This window comes from Monodon monoceros, unplaced genomic scaffold (genome assembly GCF_005190385.1).
Source record: "Monodon monoceros isolate NGI ecotype Baffin Bay Population unplaced genomic scaffold, NGI_Narwhal_1 Super_Scaffold_18, whole genome shotgun sequence".
NCBI classification, from domain to species: Eukaryota; Metazoa; Chordata; class Mammalia; order Artiodactyla; family Monodontidae; genus Monodon; species Monodon monoceros.
Window position 1 is genome coordinate 133,576,640 of NW_021703774.1, and position 14,713 is coordinate 133,591,352.

Genomic DNA, 14,713 nt, shown 5'->3' on the forward strand with positions numbered 1-14,713 from the left:
ATTACTTTCTATATTAGTGCAACCCTTTTATTATCCCTTTATTAATCAAAGATGATGACCGGTTTTCAGAGAAGTCTGGGGAAGGGTATCCCTGGTATAAAGGCATAGAAATGACAGCCCACCCTCCAAGATGTTCCATGTAGACTGTGAATGTATATGGAAAAGGGCAGCTGGAAAGGTAGGTTGGGGCCAGATTATAAAATGCCCTGTGTACCACACTAAGGAATTTGACTTTATCTTATAGGCAGTAGAGACAGATTGAAAGGTTTTAAGCAAGAGAGTGACATGATCAATTAAATTTTAGAAAGATGACTCTGGAGGAAGGTATGCAGATAGATTTGAGGAAGGAGAGGCAACAGGAAGATGGTATAAAATTAAACACATAAAATTATATCTGAATTTATCCTGAAACAGAATGAGTTTATGGCTTTGGAAGCTTAGAGGTTTATTATAATACACTTCACTCTACCTGCATATTTCTGCCTGCTTATCTCCCAGGAATTTCTTCAAAACCAAGAAGCAAAACTTAGAAAAGAACAGAATGGAAAGAGAAGAAAAACGTTTTAGAGAAAGATTCGAGGTACGTTCTCCTCTGAAAGTAAAAATTAACAATAGGAGGAATTTCTCTTTTTAAAGATTCTATAAGTGTGTTGCACGTCTGCCTCACTGGGATTGACATGATCTTTGATTAAACATCTGATATGTTAATTTTTTCCTGATACATTTCTGTATTATCATGCCTTTGTACATGCTATTTCCTCTGCCTGGAAAAACTGCTAAGTCATTCTTTAAGGCTCTGTTCAAATGTCACCCACACTTCCCTAACTCAACCAGGCAAAGTTACTCCCTCAGCACATTTCATACATCTATTACACAGTATCCGTTATAACACTGATCAGGGATATTACTGTGTATGTGTGTGTGTCTGTGTGTGTGTGTGTGTGTGTGTGTATTCTGAACTAAAGTCTTGAGTCCCTTCTGAAGAACAGATTTTTGTCTTGTTCAAGTTTTCCCTCCAGCTCCCAACATAAAAATGGTCACACTAAATGATTAAAAACTTCTTTCACTTAAGAGTCCATAGAGCATTTTTCTATAATTGCAAGGTTCAAACACTCCTCCCTTTTGATTTCATATACTGTCACAGTGAGAATTTATTAATTTTAAGAAACATACATTGAACACCTTCCCTGTACCAGACATTGGATTGAGAGAAAGTATGCATCCTGCTCATGGAATCTGTCCAAATTACTACTTTGCCTAAAATCTTTCAAAAGTTCCCCATTGCCAAGTAGATAAAGATTAGGTTTTCTTAACATGAGATATAAAGCCGTTCATGTCATGACCTTTGCTTGTCTTTCTGGTTTTATTTTCTGCCATTCTTCGCCTTGCACTTTGCGCCTTGGCCACAAATTGTTCATAGTTCTGTTTCTTGAATGAACGTACACCTTTATCCTTGCCCTGCTATTTCCTTCCTCTAGGCATTTATCTGGTCTGTTCCAACTGTCTGGTGTACCCTTGCTACTTTTCTCCATCTGACTAGCTCCTGTTCGTTTATGATGACCTAGTCGAGGCATCTCGTCTAGGAACCCACACTTCCTGATTAAAGAAACTACATACCTATATACCTTAGCAAACCTCTAGCTTATCACAAAACATTAGCATTATTGCAATTACATGTTCATCAATTAAACTATGAGCTCCTGGAGGACAAGGGTATATTATCTATCCTTATATCCATACACAGAGCAGAACAGGAGTACCTAATGCTGTGTAAATATCCAAAAACGTTTTTGGACTGAACTAACATAGGAGCATACACAAACCCCTCATAATCATTAATAAATTCTGCTTGGACCAAAACTGATTAGGGTAACTATATCTAGGAATTGTGATATGAAATAATTTACTGCAAACTGTGATGTTATTTGATCAGCTGAAAAACAAGTGTGTAACAATTACTTGTTGAAAGGACCCTACGTTCCATCTAGTGCCCCCCACTGTAGCTGGGACACTCTGTGACACTCTCATATGGGACAGAAATCCCCATTCTCATAGGTACGTGAGTCTCTTCTTCCTAATCACCTGTGCTGAGTTTCCTTGATATATCTTTAGAAAAACTATACAGTTTCAATAATTTTTATTCAGCTCAAATCACAAAATATTGGGTGCCCCATTTGTACCAGGCATTGGGGTTTTCCATTTTCAACTTATGAGACAATATGTTAATCAGAATCATAATAGGGGTATATACAAAGTGCAGTTAAAACAGTGAATTATACATGAAAGTCTTCACAAACAGTACCTAAGAAAGAAGAGTATTTCAGGCAGAGGAAACAGTAGGAGCAATGGCATGGACATATGTAAGGTACACAGCACATTCAGGCTTATCACATAGTTTGATGTGGCTTCAATAAAGGGGACAGAAACGGGGGGACGGGGAATGATGGTAGGCAAAGGACTCCGAATGTCAAACTAAGAAATGTGGATCTTACCCTGAATGAAGAGTTTCTAGGACTTTATAAAAAAAGAAGGTGACCACCTGATCAGATTTACATTTTAAGAAATCACTGTGCATTCACAGTGAACAATGGCCTGGAAAGGGTAAGATCACTCTGTTAGGCAAAAGAAAAATCTTGTGGATTAGATCCCATTTGGTATAGGTTAATCATAATTTATCATCCAAATTCAGGACACTTCTGAGAGTGGAAGGAGGCACACTTAATCACAGTAAGTATTTATAAATAGAGACATTAACTATAAGTAGAGACTACCCCAAGCAAAGGAAGATGTTTGGCCACCCTAATTTGGTGAAGCGGACATCTGTAAATATAAGCTACATATTCTGGAACTATTATTTTCCAGTCAATGGAGTTCAGTACATTAGAAGGTGGTGTACCTGTTGATGTATGGGTTGGCTAGTTTACCACACAGAAAAAAACTCCCGAGGTCAGAAATCAAATTCCTCAGTTTTTTCCACAAATGCTCGTCTTTAACCACCAAGGGAGAGTGGGAATTGCCCCACACATCTTTAAAATGTATGTGCTACAGCTGTATGTATATAAGAATATATGAGCCCACCAGAGAGGAAGGGTAGAAAGAACAGCTAGAAATGCTGTGTGTAAGAAAGAATTATAAACTCTAAAGCACTACACAAAGAAAGAGGTTTTTCTCTTTCCCTCTTTTTTTTTTTCTTTTTTAACTTGTCCTTTCCCAGGTTCGGTGGTGACTTTATTACTGCAACAGTGAACGTACCATTCATGGTACTTAATTTATACCAATGTTAACACCTGCTCACCCACCAGAATTCATTCTAGTACAATTAGATAATGGGTGTGAAAACACTTTGAAAATATGATCGTAACAAACAAATGTAAGAAAGATTGTGATAATAATAAATGTACCATTATTTCCTTAAATAACTTTTCTTTCCCTGAATATCTTGCTATTATTTTCTGTCCCTTAGTCATTAGTTAACTAATTAATATCTAGCATCTTGAGTTTATTTTGAGGTTAGTGTAGTATGTCTTCCGTTAATTTTGTTACAATGAAAAAGAATGAAAACTATGCAAGCACATTCCGATTAGGAATTTCTCCTTTCAGTATGACAAAGAAATTACTGTCATGAATACAGCAGTGGCATGTTCCAATAATTCAAGAAATGGAATATTCGACTTGCCAATAACCCCTGGAGAAGAACTGGAAGTCATTGATATCACTGAAGAAAATCTAGTGATATGTCGCAATTCTAAAGGCAAATGTAAGTTACTGGCTTATAAGATTTCAATCACTGTTTTTTTAAAAAAATCTCAAAGCAATATAACTTTCAGATTAGTAATAGTGATTTTTATTTCTATAGATGGATATGTGCTAATTGAACATCTAGATTTCAAGTAAGTGGTTTGATTTTATACTTTAAATAATAAATTCTAAATACATAATACATTATGTCTGTAAGTCTCAAGGAAAGACTATTTCATATATTTAAATTCAGGAAAAGTTTTCCCATATGCAATGCCCTATTCTATAAGGATTACTTGGAAGAGACTATTTTTGTGTCTGCCGCTCCTGAGGTTATCAAACTTCTCTACGGAGCATATTTATAAACATTTTAAAGGAGCATAAAAAAATTAAACTGGGGGCTTCCCTGGTGGCGCAGTGGTTGAGAGTCTGCCTGCCGATGAAGGGGATGCGGGTTCATACCCCGGTCTGGGAGGATCCCACATGCCGCAGAGCGGCTGGGCCCGTGAGCCATGGCCGCTGGGCCTGCGCATCCGGAGCCTGTGCTTCGTGGCGGGAGAGGCCACAACAGTGAGAGGCCCGCGTACTGGAAAAAAAAAAAATTAAACTGGATAAAAAATTCCCCTGAAATCTCCTACTCACTCTTCCATTGACCTGTATTTCAAAATGTTTGTCTATTTTTCTTTTTTCTCAGGCATGAAGTTTAGTCACCTTAGGAAGATCAAGATCAAATGGTACAGTCTGCACAAGTGAGAACTCGTTCTAAGGTCTCAGTCCTGCCTCACATCAGTTTACGTGTCAGCATGAGATGGTGGAATCTGTGGAAACGTTCATCAGGAAATTTAGAGGAGAAAAACAAGCCCTCCACATTTAGATGTTGATTTTGCTCCTAAGCAGTTATCTTTCGATGTCTATTTCAGTATCTATTTATTTCACTGCTGGCTCAAGAGACTGTGACACAGTGTGTGTTGGCATTCCGGCACTTGTTTAATGAGCCATGTCCAAAGTTAGAAATCACACCTTACGGCACCTGGTCAGTTGTGCAGACGGTTAGTTTGCTTCTAATGCTTCTAATGTTAGTACACGAGTGTTTATGATTTCTAGACGATGTTGTGCGTTTAAACTGGGTGTAATTTAATTCTGAAAAGTAAATAGTATAACCAACATCTTTGAAATATTCCAATTTAAGGTATAATCTCAAAGCAGAAGGACATTTATATTACCAACTTTATCACAAAACTAAAATCAGACAAATGCTGCCCAAAATTGGTTTCTTTGGGAATAGTATGCTGAAAAGTAGTTTTTTTCCTAAATTCACCCAACATTTTGAGAATTGCCTAAATATATTTAATAAAATTTAAATAATATATATGCTGTATCAGTTTAAAATAACCATTTTACTTATTTTAAACAACAGAATATTATTTTGTTTATGCCCAAATAGCTATTAAAATAATTCATAGGTATTTTTACTAACAGAAAGTAAAGAAACATAAATAATCTGAGCCGTAAATAACATTCTATTTTTCAGATGATGTACACTGCCTGTTAGGGTGATTCTGCCCTTCAAGGGTATGATCCATGGCTTCATCCTTTATACTGTGAGACTATTTTTTAAGCTTCTATATTCTTTTATCTTCTTTTTCTTGTTCCAAATGGCACGTGCCAATAAAGGCCAAGCTTATTCTAGAAGACAGGGATCAAAAGTATTCATAAAGTTTAGAGAGGAAGATAGGTACAGAGATTATTACAAATAACAATTATAACACACAACATACAGGTGACACTGAAGCTTGGTCTTTAAACACATATATTTGCTAGACAAGACACAGAGATGGAAAAATCCATGCTCTGCCTGGTGACCAGGAAGAAATTCAAGGTAAAAGGACTATGGTGTATCTGATAGGAAATGGCAAGTGCTAGAATGGGTTAAGTCAGGGCTAGAATGTGACAGAGTTCACTTGGACTTTTTTTCCTTTAGAGAGTAGGAACCATTCAAAGGTCTTAAGCAGGAAGACAATGCCAGGTGTCTGGAGAAAAAAGGAAAAAAAAATCATGGCAATATGGGTGAAAGATTATGGATGACAGATTAGAACGAGAGGAGAATAGTTACTTTTGCAATATTTGAGGCGTTAAGACCACTAGACCTTAAGACAGCAGCAACAGAAATATATAGTTTCAGGAGCCCCATTAGAGGTAGAAGTGAGAGAGAAAAGGAATTAGGAAGTGACACTGAGATTTCTTTTCTGGGAGATGAGATTAAGGCTGGCACCAAAGAAAGACTTAGAATATATTTCTGCTTGGACCCCCCCCCCCCCGGATTGAATTTACTTCTCAGTGAGAGGCAGGGCAACCAGGCAACAGCAGCCCTCTCCCACACTGTGGGCACGGTAGAAGAGGAGGACATGGGACAGGTATGGCCCATGGGCAAAGCCAGAGGGAGTACCGGGCTATGTTGAGCAGACACCATTTCTGCAATAATCCTGTACAAAAGAGGATCAAAACCCACATAGCACACTTGCCACCGCACCAAAACGTGAAGTATCTTAAATCCTGAGGTGGCAGGGGGACTACATTTTACCTGACATAGGTTTGTCCCAGTCCATCTCATCACATGGCCTCTTATTCTAATTCCATGACTCAGCTCTGAGTCTCCATTTCCTCATCGGTAAAGTAGGGCTAATAACACTCACCTTGTCTACTTCTCAGGGTTGTTGTCAGGCTGTAATGTAATAATATAAATAAAAGTGTCCTAAAATCCTTAATACAAAATACTAAGTGTTGTTATTTTTAGTACCTGGCCTTTTCTGAAGTTGGAAGATGCTGAACACAAAAACAGGTTTTTGAAATTCAAAGGTTAAGACTTGAAAGAATGGCTAGGATGTAATAATTTTACATAGATATACTTAACAGTCTTTTGAAACTGAACACTTTTCTATGTTTTTTGAAGTATAAACCATTTGGGCTAACATAAACTAGTACCTAATTACTATTTATTGATAGGGAATACATTTTTAGGAAGAACATTCCAGCCACATCGAAGTAGTTGTTTCTGTTTCGCTATCAGCCACATTTCTTCCATTCTTTGAATCACGGCACTGACACTAAACTTCATACACTATTAATCGACAAGGTTCTTTAATGTAAACATTATAACTAAAGTTTCAGTAATGTCTCAAGCAAATGTCATCTGTCTCCTAGAAACCCTCATCTAGCAGAACATTTCAATGGAAAAACTGTCTATTTTACTGTTTAATTTTGCATAAAAAGAAATCATTAAAGATGAGAACACTCTGTTGGCTAAAAGCTTACAAAGGGACTTGACCCTAACAGAGGCTTCCACTGGGCCTCTCATTCATTTACAGGCCGGGCCACCAGCAACCTGTTAACATGCACCACCAAAGCTGTCCCTTCCTCCTTCTGAGTACCTCTGACACACACGGTCTTCCAAGTCGACATAGCTTTCTCTTGAGCAGGGCCTCTCCCGCACATGTTCAGAACTTTTAAAACATAGATTCTGAGGGGAAGAAGAGGAAGGGCAAAAAGTCAATATATAATGACAAATTCCTAAGAAGTGGTTGTTTCTGGGTAACAGAGTTTGGATGATTTTTTTCAGCTTCTTCAAACTTCCTGTACTCAGATTTCCTACGATAAGCATGTATTACCCATACAATTTAGGAAATAAAGGAAAAAAAAAAGTATTCACTAATAAAAACAAATCTGTTCTTCTAAGTTTGGATAAAGCAAATTGAAATCTTATATAGCTTGACTTTGATGTGTTTTTAATGAGAGCTAGCATATACTTTTCAAAAAGTTGCTTTTAGATAGATATATAAATATGGGAGGTGACCATCATAAGCACATAGGACCACATCTACATTGCTTGTTCTCTATTCTCAGCAGCCTTCAGTGTAAAATTTTGTTGTAAACCTGAGGTCTTCTATGGTGAGCAGAATTTTGGCCTCCGTGATCTCCGTGTCCTGGTTTTAATACCTGTAAATATGTTAATGTGACTTGGAAAAAAGGGACTTTTTATAGATGAAATTGTTTGCTACCCAGCTGGCCTTAAATAGGAAGGTTATCAAAGTGAGCCCTATTTAATAGCATGGGCCCTTACAATCAGAAGAGGAAGGCAGAAGAGTCAGCCAGTTAGAGATGTAGTGAAGAGGAGGCAGGCGACATTTGAAGCATAAGCCCCCTGTCACTGGCTTTGAAGGTGAAGGGAGCCATGGACCAGAGAATGATGCTGGTCTCTAGAAGCTCCAAGTGATCCCTAGCCAAAACCCAGAAAGGAAATGGGACTGCAATCCCACAGCAGCACAGAACTAAATTCACCACCAACTTGAATGAGCTTTGAAACAGACTCTGCCCCAGAACCATGCCCTACCAATGCTTTGGTTTTCAGCCTGTGTAACTTGGTGCAGAAACACCAGCTAAGCCCACCGAACTTCTGACTTACAGAACTGTAAGACAATAAATTTGTGTTGTTTAAGTCACCAAGTTTGCAGTAACTTCTTATGGCAGCAATAGGAAACTAATACAATGGCTGAAGTTAGAAACTACAGTGTACAACAAGGAAGACAAAAGTGGGCAAAGATGGTATGGAATCTCCAAGGAATCACAGGAAGCAAAGTTCTACAATGGCTTTGTCTGTAACTATTAATTGAGTTGCAGACTATTAGCTTAATGACTGAACAGAAACAAAACAGCTTTCAAATTAACCAGAGACTTTAATTTGATTTTTGTGAAAAAAGCTTGTAAGTAATCAGATAGGCTGCGTTTCTCTTTTGTGTTTGTTACCTATGAGTTTGTACAGTGCAAGTACTAACTAGGGAGAACCTATAACTATGAAATGCTGTGTAATTCAAGAAGACGTCTTTACCACACAGTTGCTGGAAGACATTCTTCCCACTGATCATTTAACACTCACAAAAAATACATAACAAACAAAACTGAACTTTGAATCTATGGTTATTAAAACACAAAAGCACTAAGAGTCTGGTCTTTTTTTTCCCTTCCTGAAATGAATTATAGAAAATGATCCCAATTTCAACAGTTAAAAAAATTATTTTAATAGATAGATATGCAATCAAGTGCTTCGGTGGGTAAATGCATCAGCCTATGGGAGTTTTTTTTTCCAAAGATGGGCTAAGAAAGAATGAATGCAAAGCGTTCTTGAAAAATTTCTGAACAATTAATATCCGATCTTACATTTTCTTATGATTGTCATGGACACAACCTAATGGCTGGCAACTTTCAGTTTTGTTTGTTGCACTCAAAAAGTCACTGCATGATATTTAAGCATACGTGATACAGAACACATTCTTCCTAAAACAACATTAAGATTACTATGCTTAGAGTTCACAGTTCTCTAACAATTTTACATTAAACACTCAAAACATCATACAACCATAGATATTTGTGAATAGTCTGGAGAGGAAGCTGTATTTTGCTACATTAAGGCATCTTCAGCCAACAGTTTAAGAAGTTCTGAATGCTGCAACAAAAGACAAATTTGATATTTGGATGTTCGATACTTTCAAGGAATTTTTAAAGTCCCTTAAAATAAGAATACCATAATTTGTGAAACTGTGGTCTTAAACATTTTTACCCCTATATTCTTACCACATAAGACTTACCTGAAATCAAGATACTCATCCTATCAGTATCAAAGATATCTATTAAAAAAAAGGAAGGGATTTACATTAAATATGATGATAAACCCTGTATTTTAAGCAAGGGCCTTCACTTTCTCACACACATCTGTGAGGTAGGTTATTATCCACATTTTGTAGATTAAAAAAACTAAATGAGGTTAAATGACTTGCTGCTGTCAAGCAGCCAAACTGAGAATCAGATTCAAAATTAGATTTTGTTCTTTGCTCCGCATTATTTCTTTCCTTTACAAACTTTTTAAAGGGTTGAAATATAAAGATTGCTATTCACTGCATTCATTTTAAAAACATGAAAAGGCAGCCCTACTTTTACCAAGGTGACTTAAAAAGTGAAGCAACATAAAACAAACAGAAAAACACATTTAGTGAACAATTTCTGACAATGAAAGTGAGGTCTGGCCAAAGGAACCTGAAAACAAACAGGCAAAAGCAAACAATGTGACTGTGGAGGACAGATTTAAGGAAAAATGAGAAGAATTAGGGAAAAAACACAGTTTAAACAAGTTTTTGACTAATTATTAGTCCTACAACTCAAGAGAAAAGGCACAATTAATTAAGGTGTTTTTGTTTTTTTAGTGGATCTGTTTTTTCCATCTTAGGAAAATGTTATCTGTATAGAAAAATGGACTTTCTTTGTAACAAAACTTAAAAAGGACTTTTAGCTGTGAAAAATGCATGCTTAAATTAGCAGCAAAAATTAAATATGCAGTTCTCCTTGGCTAGAATGTTCCTATTCCTTCCTTGAAATTTTTTTTTTCTTCAGTCTTTTTTTTTAATACATCTTTATTGGAGTACAATTGTTTCACAATACTGTGTTAGTTTCTGTCGCCCAACAAAGCGAATCAGCCATATGCACACACATGTCCCCACACCCCCTCCCTCTTGAGCCTCCCTCCCACCCTTCCTTGAAGTTTTAAATCGACACAAAGTAGCAAACCGCGAATTAAAAAATTCCCACTGTATGAACCTTGTCAACATTCTCTGTATGTTCAAAAGAGCTGTCATGCTAGGATATTCTATAAGCACTTCACTTTTTTCCTGGAAAGAGCATTCTGCTCTCGGATTTCCTTAATTGCACTTTTTCAAATGTAACTTAAATTTACTTACCCTGCTTGTCCAAATAACCATGAGCTACTTCCATAACATCTGAGCTGCTTGACATATAAACAAACGGTAGTTACCAGAAGTCACATATACAATCACGGCTGCAAACTGGCATTGCTATGCAGGCTGGCAGTAAACATTAACATTGGCTCATGAAATTAATACAGCCCCGCAGTCTAACTTCTAGACCCAGCCTGATTCTTATCAGGTTATGACTGAAAAAGTTTAATTAAAACTCAACATAGTCTAGACTGTGGGTCCTGTTCTTTATGTTATTACTGTTCAGTGGCATCAAATGCATTATAATTATATAGGGAAAGGCTGGTAAGGATGCCAGCAACTTGCTTAAATAAGATACACTTTTAAAAGCTCAAACATAAATTACATTTCAAATTTTTATAAGGTTTAAAAGACTCCATATCAAGCCAATAATAATTAGGTAGTTTGTGAATAGAAATATACTCTACGAAAATAGCATCTTATCATCTAATATGCATATAAAATGAAAAATTATCAATCTGTATATGAAATTTAGATAAGCCTAATTTAGATTAATAGTCAAAAACTATGATAATTTAAGATAGGAGTTGGGGCTAGTTTTACTTTCTAAAAAAATCTTTGCTACGAGAATCATATAAATAAAGTTAAAGGAAGAATCACGTCCTAAAAAGTTTCTTCAGTATTTTTTAAGCACCCCCAATAGCTTAGAAGTACTTAACAAAAATCAATATGCTAGTCATAAATGCTTACGATAATTACATCTAGTTAGTACGATCAACTGGTTCAAATAATTAAACTAAAAAATATTCAGTTAAGACTACTTCATGTCACTCTAAGACTTGAAAGCAATACATCTTTATTTTTATTACTCAACTATGCAGATATTTCAGTGATTCAGACTGTTTTCCCCTGGAGGAAGGGGGCATATAAAGAGCAGTGATCATCACTGAACACTTGTATGGCATTAAAGCCTCGTGAAGAGCTTTCTGGTCCTGCTTTCTCATCTGGAAAATCGTTAACTCACAAGGTTACTGTAACATATTAAATAAGTTAATAGACGATATGGAGGGTCTCTCGATCTAAAAATCACTATTAAAATGTATGGAACACTTCCATCACTCCAAATTAGTAATCTTTTGCTTTACGGCAAGTACACGTGACATTTGAACATGTTTGGTTTTCTGGATGATTTTTACCATTTGTATTCCAGGGAGGCAGCTGTATTTAGAAAAATATTTTAGTATATACCTTCAAAACACCTCGCCAAACAAATACAGATCATTCACACTAGTATAAAATCTCTAAATGTGTAAAAAGTGAGCACTAATACACATCATATGAAAAGGCAGAGAAGACCGAACTTTAAAGCTGAAAGGTAGCTCGGAAGTCTTTTAATCTATCCCTCCCACTTTAGAGGTTACAAAAATGAGGCCCAACACAGGATGTGACTTACAAACAGATTGCACAGATCCCTCATCCAGAATTTTAGAGTTTCTGAGAACTATTATTAAAATAAATACATTCCCTATTTTTAAAGTCACAGAGTGACAGAATGATCAGGTAAAGAAGTGCCAAATTGAAAACGTGGAGGTCTTTAAAAAGAAATAAAAACAGACAAAACTGTGAACATGTCTAGCATTTAGATATTGAGATTTCACAGCCATTAACAGGATTTAAATTATTAACCAGTGAATAGACAAACATGCAGTGTCTACGGTAGGCACATTCCAAGATCTTATATTTTATAAATGGAAGGTGCATTGCTTATATTAACTCAATATACTGTACATTTACAGATAAATCCAAATAGTCAAAAAATCTGTAACAGTAGTCTATGATTATCTTCTCAATTACGTCTCATCTAATAAAAAAATCAATCTGTATTCCCTGAGTACAAACTGGCTAGGGAATAAGAGGAAGCAAGCCCAGGATTCTGTAACTGTCCCAGGAAACCTATTTGCAGAAAGGGGAGAATTGTCTGTACTACATATAGCCAATTCCCTGACATGGAATACTGTTATTTCTGAATAATTTAGGCTCTTGGATTCTCTTTATAGCTGGCAAGTATCAAGGAATGCAAACACTAGTGGTTACAAAAGTGTCTCAAAAATTTGTTGATGAAAACAAAAGCCCAACTTATAATAGTTTGCCTCCCTCCCTCCCAACATATCTAATTTGGGATGTTGTTTGTTCCTTCATTAAAGAATAACAGGAATTAGATCTAAATATGGTGTTCTATATATAAAAGTATTTAGAAAATGTTCACTGACTATACTTTCTGAAAGTAAGAATCAATGTTATTGACTCATTACCCATAGAGCCATAAGCATTAGTTACTAGTCTCTTAGACAATTTTTAGAAGTAACCTTGTTTAAGGTTTTTCAGTTCTCCATTCAACACAAAAAAGAATAAATTTTGCTCTCCACAAAATACCACAACCTGATTAAGAAAATCAAGGTGCTATGAAACAAGTTGTAGACATATAAAATTCTACTAATCCAGCATTCACTCAAGATGAATATGTCTACAGGCTAAAATGAAATTATTCTGATTTTGAACCAGATTCTCTCCAATAACTGATAAGGGAAAAGGAAATCTTCTTCTTATCTACCCATTATGGCAACCTGGTACAATAATTTTCTTAAAATAGTATTTTTCAAATATGTTTTTTCCCAGGGGATGGTAAGTTTAAAACCATGTTTACATTAATCTGGGCAAAGCAGGGTTAAACAAAGTTAAACGGTTTTCTTTTTTTCACAGAAGGACTGGTCAAAGGCTTTACGCCCACATCCTCTGTCATCTTCAAGCAGGAGAGTAACATGCATCATTTTCCAAGCTTTGCTCAATGAAACCCCTTTTCTACAGAGCATCTGAAAGAATGCAGTTTGGGAAATGCTGTTCTAGAACCAGTGTGGACTCCATTTCCATGATATAGCTAAGACTTTATCTGTAGCCTAATAATAGAAGCTCTCCTCCAGAATCTTAACATGAAGAAACTGTTCCTACCCCAGGTCTGTCTACCACATACCATATCCACAATTACCCAGTTTACAAGACTGAAATGTGGGAATTTAGCAACTGATTTCTTTCCCTCTCCCTGCTCATTAGCAACAAAGAGTCTCCTATGAAAATGTTCTAGCCCTGTTATGCTGGGCTGAGCCTCCTGTAATCTTCTCTCTACAAACAAAGTACTACGCCATCTACATTCACAGAAGAGCTGTGCTCTAAAACCTTAAGGACACAGGAACCCAAACTGTGACCCTTGGTCCTCCTAAAATTCAACAGATGGCTATCAAAATGTAGATATTCATAAATACTGGCAAGAATGAGAAAATAGTAAATAACTTCTTAACTCTTAAAAAACATGACAGTCATCCATTTAAAGCAATTTTGATATAAGTTTCTAACATTTGATTCATTAGACTAAAGAAGCTAAAATGCCACTGGATTCCTTCCTACCGTTTCTCTGTCTTCAAAATTGTTAGGGATTTTGTCATTGGGAATAAGGAATCAGATTAATTCCTTATTTTGAAGGTCACCCCATTCATAGGCAAGTATTATGAGGTGGCCCTGTTTTTCCCTAAAGAAGTATTTACACATTTGTTGAGGCCAAAATTATGCCATACCTATATGCAGCAGGACTGCTTTTCCCTATAAAAATATTCACAAAAAAGTATCCTTCGATGCCACTAGGTGGCAATCTTTCAAAGGTTTAAACTTAACACATCTTAACTGCCTGCAACCCCACCCTCTTTCCCAAATTGGCTAATAAGGATTCCTTGTATTTTGATATTAAGAAGTCAGGCTTAAAAGTTATATAACACCATCTTAAAAAAGTTCTGCAAAACAGTATGATGTGACACGCTGCAAACTCCTGACTCAAAGCTCTTTAAAGACAGACATACTTGTCTTTCATAAACACAAGAGAAATTTGGTCTAACATTCTCATTTGCTTCTTGGTAGAAAACACATTAATTTTGGCAAAGAGAAACCTGTCAAGGCAATGTCACTTTTTGTTTTCAAGAGCTTAATCTTTTATAGGGTAAGTCAGGTGAATGAGATTGTTAATTATAACATATTAAACAAGACAAATGAATAAATACAAATTCGATAAATTATACATAATTTTAAAATTAAATATTTTTACTAAAACAAAATATAATCAATGGGCTATTATCTACCCTGCTGTATATAGG

General features: G+C 36.1%; 1 protein-coding gene across 1 annotated transcript in view; it reads left to right on the forward strand.

Annotated features, from left to right (window-relative positions):
* FYB2 (FYN binding protein 2) overlaps positions 1–5,073 on the forward strand; it is an 86,738-nt gene extending 81,665 nt beyond the window's left edge. The window contains 4 exon segments of the mRNA XM_029231088.1: positions 499–580; positions 3,601–3,757; positions 3,857–3,890; positions 4,433–5,073. Of these exon segments, the coding sequence (XP_029086921.1) occupies positions 499–580; positions 3,601–3,757; positions 3,857–3,890; positions 4,433–4,445 (286 nt within the window). The 3' untranslated portion in view covers positions 4,446–5,073.
* The last annotated feature ends 9,640 nt before the right edge of the window (positions 5,074–14,713 follow it).